Consider the following 12,392-nt stretch of genomic DNA (forward strand, 5'->3'; position numbering starts at 1 on the left):
CCTAGTCAGATACAAGTATGTTACAAAAAAGAAAAATAAGACTCGCAAAAGTAGTCCAAAAATTCTCTTTGTGTTTTTTTTAAAATATAAAAATCACAACTGTTATTAGTTGCAGTTGTAATCATTGAGTCGCTTTACTAGTTATTTAAAATGATAAAAATATAAAAATTTTAGCTGTAACAATAATCATGATAAACCTGTTTCGACATCTTCCGATTTTGTCGCATTTGTGATAGTAAATTCGTCAAAAATTAATTACATACTCAATTCATTAACAATTAAATTTTTTCTTGCGTTTATTTCTCGACACTTACCCCTCTGTGAGAGATCTTGCAGTAGTCCGATAAAAGACGCTGCACAGCATCACCCAAATGTAATTTAACCACTCGTTCAACATTTTGGACAAATAAAATATTACAAAGAAAAAAACGAAAAAACCTACAAAGGATAAAACTACCCCAAAAAGGAATAAAAGCGGTTACTTTTGTGATAAAATATTAGTCAATATTAGTAGCCTGATGGAAAAACTAGTACTCGAAACTGTTACATAAAAGAGTCCGTAAAAATATAGTGAGGTTTAATTATTTATGAAATAAAAATTAAAATAACAAATAAAAATTATAACTTGAAACGATACGGGGTTAATTACCCTTCTTAGTTTATGATTTTAGACAAAACATTAATTTTGATTCGACATTCACATATCCGTAAAATATCAATTTAGGAAGAAGAAATTAGTCCTAGACAGCGTAGGGGCTTAAAAAATTTAGAACCTTGCAACATTTTACAATAATTTAAGTTTTAGAAACAATGTCGGACACTAATACACTTTGACCGTAATCCATATTCGAACCACTACCACCAATACCGAATGCACTATGCACTAGTTGTTTTTGGGTCGTCAAAGTACTGTCTATCTGTTCCAAATCGGTCCGCAGGAAATAGGCATGCAACAATAAATAAACAATGCCAAGTCTCATTAGAATGCCGTAATTAAACCAATCGACTGCATTTGCAACGAACAGTTTTATTGCAGTCTGCATTATGGAACCGTGACATTAATTATTAATAGTATTTGCTATTTGCAAAAATTATGTTGGGCTGTTAATCTTAGAAAACAGAAACAGATGAACTATAAAGGCATTAGTGAGAATTATCCAGGATGACCGACAAAATGAATAATCGAAATCAACAATTGGTTTTTGGTTCGATGTTTTGTCATTAATTCCTTGTGTCTTTCAGCAATTGGGGTTGCAATTGTTTCATAATGAAACATCCCATGAAAAAATAATAGTTGATTTTCATGATTTACTTTGTTCACGTTTCCTGATAGCTCAAATTAATTTTAGACGAGTAGGGAGTTTATTTTTCTTTATGTTATGTGCTGTTTAAAGTAAATATTGTTTTGAAATTGAATAGATTCGACCTTTACTTGATGAAAATCTGTATCAATGCATTTAAATAATTTTTTGAGAAAACAATTTTTTATTTTATTTAAAATACTTTTCCAAACTTATTTTTTATTTCTGAAATGTAAAATACATTTTTGGCGTTGAAAGTTTTACTAGTATTAGGTCCGATCAAACATTACATAAAATGATGAATGAAAGTTGCTCAAATTGGTTATTGAAGGTGTTAAAGGGGACAGAGAGACATTCCATGAATGCCTTCTAATTCTTTAACTGAAGAGAGCCCAAAAACCTTTAAACTCCTTGGAAATAGATAATCTAAAATATTGGGTCGATATTGTTTTCCGGCTTGAATGTCGTGGTCCATGGAATTTTGAAATTCCAAATTTGATATCAGTACCTGCCAAATAACAAGTTATCGTACCTTTAGCAAGAAACTACGAATTTCTATGAATTACGACAAAACATCCAGCAAAACAATATAAAATTGATATACGCCAGCTGTGTAAAATTGAAAACTACAATATCTTGTGGTTCTAATAAATGCGTATAATCCAAAATTCTTAGAAAACGATTCCAAAAACATCACTTATTAGATGAATCCAAGACTAAAGAAACTATGGATTCCATTTCTTTGTCTTTTTACAATGTGTTAAAAGTCGGAAACAAAATGGGGTTGTAAATATTTTGGTATAAAATGGTTGATGTAGATTTTACATCAATAAAATTATTTGCAACTCTTTTTTGGCTCTGATCTTTCATGGTAAACAAACTATTTTGTAAGGGATTTCTCCGTCAGTCGATTTTTGTTGTAGTCTATTGTCATTGAACTTTAAAAAAATTAAACGAAAAGAAATAAACCAAATTTTTCTCGAAAACTTATTAGGTGGTAATTGAAAATCATTTGAATCCTTTAATTTAAGAGCAATCCACAGCTTGACACCTGCTTACTCACTATTCAACGCCCAGTATGTGCTCTGGTTCCGCAGCTTACATAGTATAATCGCTTGCTGACTGTATTAGAAAAAGTCCGTGATTTTGTTATAGTCGTTCTGCCTCGCTCATTATGTGTGCGTAATATCTACATCATTAGTATTATCATTTAATGACCTTTGTTCTCAACAACAATTGCAATAACTGAATCAAGTTGAAAAGGCATCGAGTTTTTGTAACAAACCACACAGTTATCGATCCCATTCCTTACCATTCGCGTCGGCGTATCGGCTCTCTGAAATAATTCAGAATGACATTGACGTTTCACGAGTTATTCTAGGCATTTAGAAGATACAAGAACAAAATAATCATGAGTTGATAGTTCAACAAAGAAAAACAATAAAGAATTAGTTTTACTGTCGGTACAATTATTGAATTGTGAGTTTGTTCGTTAATAAACGGTCCGAAGATGAGAACAAAAAATTGTGAAAGTGCTGCGTTTGTGTTACTGCTTATGGTTAATATTTTTTTAAACTGTCGCGGAAATGACGTATTTTGGTACCAGCCGGAACAGGTGCATCTCGCTTATGGAGACACTCCATACGATTATGTAGTTACTTGGTCTACATTTAACGACACCCATCTATCAACTGTAAAATACGGAATCAACGGATTGATACTAACTGCTCAAGGATCGGCAACTAAATTTGTGGATGGAGGAAGACAAAAGCACACTCAGTACATTCACAAAGTCGTATTGAAAAATTTAACTGCGGACAGCCGATATTTGTACCATTGTGGAAGCCGATTGGGCTGGTCGGATCTGTTTTGGTTCAAAACGCCACCCCCAGAAGAAAATTGGCAACCAACTATAGCCTTGTTTGGGGATATGGGCAACGAAAATGCCCAGTCTTTGAGTCGACTGCAAGACGAGACCCAACGAGGTATGTACGACGCCATACTTCACGTTGGAGACTTTGCTTATGACATGGACTCTCAGAATGCCCTAATTGGAGACCAGTTTATGCGCCAGATAGAACCAGTAGCAGCATACGTACCTTATATGACATGCCCAGGAAATCACGAAGAAAGGTATAACTTTAGTAACTACCGCTACCGATTTAACATGCCAGGAAGTCCCGACAATATAATGTATAGTTTTAATATGGGCCCAGTACATTTCATATCTATTTCGACTGAAGTGTACTATTTCCTCAATTATGGAATAAAACCGATGGTGTTCCAGTACGAGTGGTTAGAGAATGATCTAATTGAAGCGACTAAACCCAAGAATCGTAAAAGACGACCTTGGATAGTGGTCATAGGTCATAGGCCCATGTATTGCAGCAACGACGACACTGATGACTGCACTTACTATGGGACCATGACGAGAATAGGTTTACCATTTTTTCATATGTTTGCATTAGAAAAGCTTCTGTTTCGGTATGGTGTTGATGTGGAGATATGGGCTCACGAACATTCCTACGAACGATTGTGGCCCATTTATGACTATAATGTGTACAATGGTAGTTATGAATGGCCGTATGTGAATCCTGGTGCTCCTGTTCACATTGTTACTGGGTCCGCTGGTTGTCGCGAAGGAACGGACAGATTCAAGAGGAAAAGACCTGCTTGGTCCGCTTTCCAAAGTAGTGACTATGGGTATACAAGACTGAAGGCTTTCAATGGAACCCATTTGTATTTTGAACAAGTTTCCACAGATAAAATGGGTGCCGTTATTGATTCGTTTTGGTTGGTGAAACATTACCATGGACTCTACCGTCAAAAAAATAGAAGTGATATTAAATCTAATTTGAATCTCGTATAAACAAAAACTAATTTTGGTGAAGAATATTCATAAATTAAATTTAGAATTTANTCCTAACTATTGACGAACAATTATCTACCCTTCCTCTTCCGTTCTTAACTTCTGTTTCCGTTTCCAATATGTCTCTATATCTAATCCTTTATGTTTTAGAAGGTGTTTCAGCATCCTAATCTCTCCTTATTCTTATTGACTACCGTACATAGCCTCATGTTTCCACATTTCGCACCCAAACACTCTTTTTAGAATCTTTCTTTTACAATTTTCCTGTAAGTGCTTCACTTTTACTAAAAATATCTTGACACTGCCGTTTTTTTTATACGTTATTTTTTTTTGTACTTTTGACATTGGTAGTACATATACACAAGTATATAAATACACGTAATTTTTTCAATATCAAAAAAAAGTATTCAAAATTTGTTTTTATTTTTCCAGCTATTTTACATTTTATTTTGGTCATTAAACAATTGTAACATCCTTTATCAGAAAATGTTTAACGGTTCAGATTGTTATTGTCATCATAAACAAAAGTTATGTAACTAATTAAAAGGAAATAACATTTTACTTCTTTATAAATAGGTACCTAACATTTTTCTGCTTTAGTTCATAAATGAAGATAAGATATTTGCGACATAAAATTATCTCAAATCTCTGCAAAGAAAAATTGCCAATTGTGCTATTAAAATTAAAACCACGAGGGAGTAATTAATAGATCTAGGACTAGCAAAAGATTATTCTCCAAGTTTTTGCTGGCCTGTTTACAACAAAAGAAACTGTCAGACAAACACACAAGTGATCCTATAAAGGTTCCATTTTTTATTCGGACGTACGGAACCCTAATCCGAGAACCAATTTTACATTGTAGTTGAAAAAAATTAATGTTGTCCCATACATTCAAACTGTAAGTGTAAATTTGTACGCATACTATTGCTTTATTGAAAGATTTACTAAGTTATACTCAGACCATAGACTTGTCATTAATTTTCCTGTAATCTATAAGTAAAGAACTGTTTTCTGTATTTTTTTTCAAAGTTTTAGGGGAAGGTCAATTTTCATCTATTTCCTTAAATTAAAACTATTTATTATATTATAAAATCATAAAAAAAATATATTTGATACCCATACAACAAACTCTTTCATTTAATATGTCACACGGTACAGTTTGTAAAACAATTTTTTTTTATTTTCTTTGACCCCCCAAAAATGATCCCCATGTTCAAAATTAGTCTATTTACTTTATTCGCCCGTGTTTGGGTTACAGAAACTGATATCTTTGCTAAANAAAATGCTTTTCTCAAAAAAGTATTTAAATGCAATATAAAAATAAGTATTTTTTATTTTGTATTTGTATTTTAAATGCATGTATTTCAAGTGAACCACATCTTTGCAAACGGTACAGTTTGCAAAACTTTTTTTTAAATTTACTTTTGACCTCCCAAAAATGACCCCTATGTTTAAAATTAATTTAGTTACGTTATGCGTTCATGCTGGGTCACAGAAATTCATATATTCATATACGGAACCCTAAAAAGATGTAAATTACTTTCGAATTTTCTTCCTTTTGGCCTCAATCGATTCTCCTACCGGTTAATTAATAATTACGTATTAGAGATTTGTAAGCACCTGCCTACTTATTAGGTGTTGTATAGAAAACAAATATCAAAAGAATATCAATCTCTTACGGTTTTCATCAAGTACAAAAAAATGTTTTGTATATTTTACACAATATTTTATATTTATAGTACCTAATACCTAAAAGTTGTATAAAATATGAGGTAGATACTTTATCATTTTTACGAATAAAATTTTCCAAATTGTACACCATGGTATGTATGTACGGTAAGTCTTGCTGACATGTGTAATGTGTAGATTCAGAAATACATCTCTGAATTACGTAAAGAAGCCACTTTTAAATGCAGACGCATGAAAAAATACTCTAAAGTAGGACATACTTTTGGCAATGGCTGACAACTTGTCCGCTATCTCAACTACAATCACCACTGCATTCGAAGTGACCCTAAAAACCGCTTCTTGCTAAAAATAAATCAACTAATTTTGATCGGTATGAACCTATTACGATTTTCTAGAATATGTGAATTCTTGCTGGCCGTAATTTCAATATATTTTAAAGAACTAACTTGTGTAACGGAATTCCAAGAGAAGACGTAAGTGGTAGGAAATTAAAGTAAAAAACTACTTGATGATGCATTATTGCCAATTTGTTAAACAAAACAAAAGCAATACTGGTGTATGTTTCATAAATTGATTAGATATTATTTGTAAACGGTGGACAATAAAATGTCAATTGTTTAGGAAAAACAAAATGAATAAATTTATGAAACAAACGCCAAGTGTTTTTATCTATTTTTTTATAAGTACAAACATTCAATAGAATTCTAACTGAGTTAGATAAGTTTGTTTATATTTTTATGGTAACTTTTCCTACATTATCACTATTTAATATGTATATTTTTATCATTTACCTACTAAAACAAATAATACTACTGCCGGAAAATTTTGTACCCATTCTTAATTATTTCTAAGTACAGTCATCAGTGTCACCAACAATCCTGGATTGCATCCATAATTTTGAAATATAGAGGCAGGCATAAAATAACATCCCAAATATTGCAGAATGGGCTATCTATTTGTTTAGGAATTTTTCTATTTCTGGGCTTTGTATGTGCATATCCCTAAGTAAATAAAAATATGTCAAATATGTAAGTAAAATTGGTGAAGGCGCCGGGCATAGAAAATAATTTTCTTTCATTCTCATGTTAGAAAGTCGCCAGTGTAAAAACAAATTGGACGAAAGCTACAACATCCTTCATTCCTAACTATTGACGAACAATTATCTACCCTTCCTCTTCCGTTCTTAACTTCTGTTTCCGTTTCCAATATGTCTCTATATCTAATCCTTTATGTTTTAGAAGGTGTTTCAGCATCCTAATCTCTCCTTATTCTTATTGACTACCGTACATAGCCTCATGTTTCCACATTTCGCACCCAAACACTCTTTTTAGAATCTTTCTTTTACAATTTTCCTGTAAGTGCTTCACTTTTACTAAAAATATCTTGACACTGCCGTTTTTTTTATACATAGGTCTACAGCTGTGTTGTCTTAGACTTCCTAGCTATCAAATGTAAGCTACTTCTTCTAGTTCTTCTCTTTAAAAATGAATTATTAATTATTACTTTGTTTCAACATACTTTCATTAAAGTTTAATATAGCTATCAGGAGGTATTTAAAACTTAAATTGTCTTTTCTGTATTTCTTACATGCTTCATCAAAATAATTTTAATTCAAAAGCGTATACTGTTACTCTAATTATATGTATAAAACACATTCTACACTTGTAATTCTAGGAGTAAAAATATATAGTTGATGAGGTAATAAAATTTGATCTGCCAAGTATTAACGCCAGACTAAATATACCACAATGTGATGCAGCTTTAATGAATTGCATAGTAATAATTGCAAACATTTTAATGCATATTCGTCAAATAACAATTATTAGCGGAAACAAGAAAGACGATACGTCTATTCTCACAGATAATTTTTTGCAAACTTTGCCTATTTAGATCGTTCCAACTATATGTCCCTTATTTTGTAATTTGTAATTACAGTCAAAATCTGTTATAACGACACCGAAGGGACTAGTCATATTTGGTCGTAAAAACCGATAGTCGTAACAACCGGTGACGTTGTTACTAAGTATCTAATACCAATTATTGAATGTGTGACTAATATATTCATATATAAAATAAAACTACATTTTATTTATTTCACATAAAACGTATAATAAAAAGACATTACCTACATATAATTATCATATATACACATACACATATACACTTGTGTCGTGCGTACGCACCCTTTAGTTCCTGTTGAATTTTAATTAATGTATCGGCATAATTTCCCTGCACGTGAAACTGTTCATTAAAAAGAACAATTTTTCGAAATACACTGACAGCATTAAGACCATCATTCAAAGTTGGCACTATAAATTGTTCTTTAGTCTCTTCTGTTCGTCATTTTCCTCTTGAACTTCTTCCGTAACTGATGCACAAATTGCAATAGAATTATCCACATCAATAAACACCTCAGCTTCAGTAGTAGATATTCTGAGATTTACAATAGACCCTAAACTCGACACGTTTTTGTTTACTTTTGCGATCTTAATGGTCATTTAGTGTACCACATGTGGATACTGTTACCTTTTCCAATGTTTATAATTCAGCTGGTCGTTCTAACAGATATAATTCTCCGAAAATATCAATTAAATGTAGTCGCTTAAAGAGATATGTCGTAATAAGCAATGTCGTAAAAGCCAATGTTTTTTATAAGGCGGTCGTAACACAATTCAGCCGGGACCTATGATATTGGTCAATATAACCGGTATGTTGTTCTAAACGATGTCGTAGTAAACGGTTTTGACTGTACTTTGGTTGTACTTACATTAACGTATTTTTTATTGAAATTGTATCTATCACGGTATATACTGTCTATTAAAATCCTGAGGAATGCTGAATCGTCTGTCCATACAAATTTTGTTCAAGATATAAACTTTAGTATAATACGAGGGTGCATTTAAAGTAGGGATTATAGAATTGGTGCTAACTGAAATAAAATTTTCGATGATTCTATTTTTATATGTGGGTCAAACGGCAGAATACATTAACGACGGAATTATGAGGACGTATTTATATAAAAGTTATTCTAGGAGTTACTTACAGTAAATTTTGATTATATATCATAAGGAATAAACTGGTAAACTTCAGATTCATTTATCAGATTAGTAGATAGATTTTAAAGTAACAAAAGTTGTTCGTAAATAAATATAATTTTAACAATTACAGTGTAAACCCTTTATAACGTCACTTGATTTAACGACAAACTCCTTAAAACGTCGAAATTGCTTGACTTTGGTTGGTTTACATTGTTTTCTATACAATATTACACTCTATATAGCGTCACGCTCACTCTGTTTAACGACAACAATGCGGCATTATAAATCATTGAGCAGTACTTTCTAAGTTGCCGAAATAGATAAGAACTGCAGCTGTGTACGTTGTTGAAGAAGACGATCCTGTCCCTCCACCAAGCATCAAACAAGCACTTGATGCAGCGAAACTATTAAAAAAATACTTTTTATATAATCAAATTGATCCAGCAGTATCTCAAGATATGAGTAAGATACGTAACAAAATACAATTAAAATATTGGAGCAGCAAAAAACATCAGACGAAGATAACAGGCTATACGCAATGTATGAATAATAATGTTCGTGTGCAAAATGTGTACTATATTGGTAAATGCATATTATTATAGAATAGTAAAATAATATCTTTTATTTCTCTCCATTTAACGACCACTCTTTATAACGCCGAAAAATGTTCAGTCCTATAAGTGACGTTATATAGAGTTTACACTGTAGTTGCAAAGCCAGAATGGTCCAAATTGGGAGGTACACAAGGTTAATTCCTTGATAAAAAAAGTACAATATATATCACAGAAACCCCAATTAAGAAGTGTACGTACTGGAAGTCACCAAATAGTAACTTTTTTCTAAATCAAATTGCCCATAGGAAGACCATTTAGCATTTACTTTATCATATGGTATGCAGTTTGAGACATTTGAATATAGAAATAGCACAGGCTTTCATGACTGGTGTCTATTGTTGGAAAATTATTCTTCGAGTTTCAAGGTGGTTCTTCGGTTAGAATTGCCTCTTCTACTTTTCGTCGACAATTGTAGTAGGGATGCTCAGGGATTGTTGCTAAGTTCAATACATGGGTTTGGGATTTCCGTAGTAATCGGACTGAGATTCAAGAATCTCTTAGGATCTCTGCCACAGTTGTCAACAAAACATTGGATGGACCAATGGATCATCTCGATGGATGATTGCAAGACCAAGTATATTAGACTTCGAAAATAATATTTTCTATGATTGTGAAAGAATTAATTATAAACTGCTATTTAGGTCTTTAAATTTCCCTTTCTTCCTATCCTTAGGTCTATCTCTACTCCTCTTAACTCCTGTTTCTGCCTCTAATATGTCTCTGACTAGACCTTCATGCCTGAGAAGGTGTCCCACCAGCCTATTTCGCCAATTTTTGATTGACTTCCATAGAGTCCTCTGTTCTCCTATTCTTTCTAATACCTCTACATTTCTAACCTTCTCTATCCACGGTATCCTAATCATTCGCCTGTATTTCCCCCGCGCCTATCGTCCATGTTCTGCATCCCCACAGCGCCGAGCTCCAAACATACTCCTTTAACACTCTTTTTCGAATTTCTAAATTAACTGTTCGCTCTGCTCTATATCCCTACTACTCCGTCCCGACTTATGCGACTCTTTCCGTACTTTTTCTTCCCTTTCATCCCAGTATTTTTATATTTTACTTTTATTTATTTTCATACAATACTGGTTTGTCAATACCGCTTCCATTTTATTTCAAGCTTTCTCTAACTCCTCCTTGCTAGATCCTAATACTGCTATATCATCTGCAAATCTAACCATACTAATTTTTTAAAAATTAGCGGTGACAGTGTGCATCCTTGTCTGACTCCCTTCCTTATATTTACTTCTCTACTTTGCTGCTCCAGCTCCAGTTACAGAATTTGAATTATTTTTGTAGATATCCAATTGTTCGAGTCCTATTCATCAATTCGTTTCACTCAAAATTCAGTTTCTTTTTAACGTCTGCTTTTTTGAAATAATAGTTTCTTTAAGAATCAAAATCTTTTGTTTCGATTTCGAGAAGGGTTTCTTTTGTGCCTATGCGTAAAATAGTGTTATGGATGGCACTGTTATAAATCATGAAGTTAAAAGGGTACATAAATTGGTCAGGGTTGACAGCAAGAAGGCTGTCATAAATTCATGTCTTGTAATGTGCAGGTCCATCGAGGACTCAAAGCGATTCATTTTATTGCCCCATAAATGTAAACTTTCACTCGAAACTGGGTCAGATGGTGAAATCTGGGACTATTGTCTCTACCAGAACCACCCCCAGTGGTAATGACCAATGAAGCTTGTCATCCATAATATTTAGGAAGGGACTCCTACACTCCACCCCCTTTATTTGCATAAGTTAAGTTTATTTAAGTCTTAGTTTTAAGTTTCTAAGACAGACTCACAGATTCAAATTGAGACTCAAGATAGAGACTCACAGATTCCAATTGAGATTCACAGACTCACGAAAGACAGATTCAAATTGAGACAGACTCAAGATAGAGACTCACAGATTCAAATTGAGATTAACAAGACTCACACAGACAGACTCACACAGATTAAGAGTCACAAGAAAGATTTAGATTCGATGTATATAGTGTAAAGGTGTACAGTAGGTGTAAATTCAATATATAAGTCCACAAATAAAACGTCTATGCGTTCTTCTTTAAACTAAATGCACTGCTAATTAGTTTTGGTGGTGCCGCTTTATTCTGCCCTACTGATAAGTATCAGCAGGATATTGCCGAAAACGAGCCCTTACAAGGCGACGAAACACCAATAATTTATGTTTCCTTACAAATTGTCAACCGATTGAGCTACAAGTTGATCCGTTGAAATATTTAGCGTCTTAACTTTGAACTTAAGTAAATAACTGACATTTTAATGACCTGGCTCAGAAAATCGTGAAACCCAATCTATTCTATTGTTAGTTATTTTGGCAGACTATCGCATAAACGTTTAGAAGTTAATGTTCGCCAAAGTTTTCTAATGTCACAAAAAATGGCCTATGTCCAAATAAAGTTGATAAATCAGCTTGCATGACACATTAGAATGTTGGAAGCGCTAATAAATACATTATACGTGGATGATATACTCTCCGGTAAGTTTATTATCCGGTCTGCATCATTTCCCCGTTCTCATTTTCATTAAATTAAGCTAATCGGCTCTGTAAATGAGTTATTAGTTGATGGTACCATGATTATTGAGGCTAAACAAATTTATTTATGTTTGTGTAATGAACAAGTTAAATGAAACCAATTTAATTTAGGAAATTACAAGTTGTTTTCGGGCTTTCTCGGACATTATTGAATCGAAACAAACTTTATAACACCAAATTCTTGATATTTCATCTATCGTATCGTATCAGAGAATTTAACACAGAAACTTGAATAAAGTTATTATTTTAATATTCATGTGACATGAAAATACTACAAATGGTGCAGTAAACGCCACCTGTAGTACGATGCTACATTTTAGGATTACATATG

At 32.8% G+C, this 12,392-nt stretch overlaps 2 protein-coding genes across 8 annotated transcripts in view; one reads left to right on the top strand and one right to left on the bottom strand.

The window, feature by feature from the left end:
* LOC108742527 overlaps positions 1-12,392 on the bottom strand; it is an 85,522-nt gene that overhangs the window by 67,121 nt on the left and 6,009 nt on the right. For 3 of the 7 annotated variants that reach the window (XM_025980961.1, XM_025980962.1, XM_025980960.1), the window contains exons 1-2: positions 774-912; positions 315-453 (exon numbers count right to left, since the gene is read on the bottom strand). The exons of 1 other annotated variant lie outside the window; for it this stretch is intronic. In XM_025980961.1, coding sequence (XP_025836746.1) covers positions 315-453; positions 774-783 — 149 coding nt within the window. In that variant the 5' untranslated portion in view covers positions 784-912. Of the gene's footprint in view, positions 1-314; positions 914-12,392 lie in introns of those variants that run through there. 3 more of the 7 variants (XM_025980963.1, XM_025980966.1, XM_025980964.1) reach the window with 3 other exon arrangements.
* Positions 2,415-4,222, top strand: LOC108736400 (acid phosphatase type 7). The gene has a single exon (XM_018468845.2). It carries the CDS (start codon positions 2,812-2,814, stop codon positions 4,168-4,170), a length of 1,359 nt encoding a protein of 452 aa, XP_018324347.1. The 5' UTR covers positions 2,415-2,811; the 3' UTR covers positions 4,171-4,222.

This window comes from Agrilus planipennis, unplaced genomic scaffold, assembly GCF_000699045.2.
Source record: "Agrilus planipennis isolate EAB-ADULT unplaced genomic scaffold, Apla_2.0 scaffold2, whole genome shotgun sequence".
NCBI lineage: Eukaryota > Metazoa > Arthropoda > Insecta > Coleoptera > Buprestidae > Agrilus > Agrilus planipennis.

Coding starts and splice junctions, on each gene's coding strand:
- LOC108736400 (XM_018468845.2), top strand. CDS start 2,812: ATGAGAACAAAAAATTGTGAAAGTGCTGCGTTTGTGTTACTGCTTATG.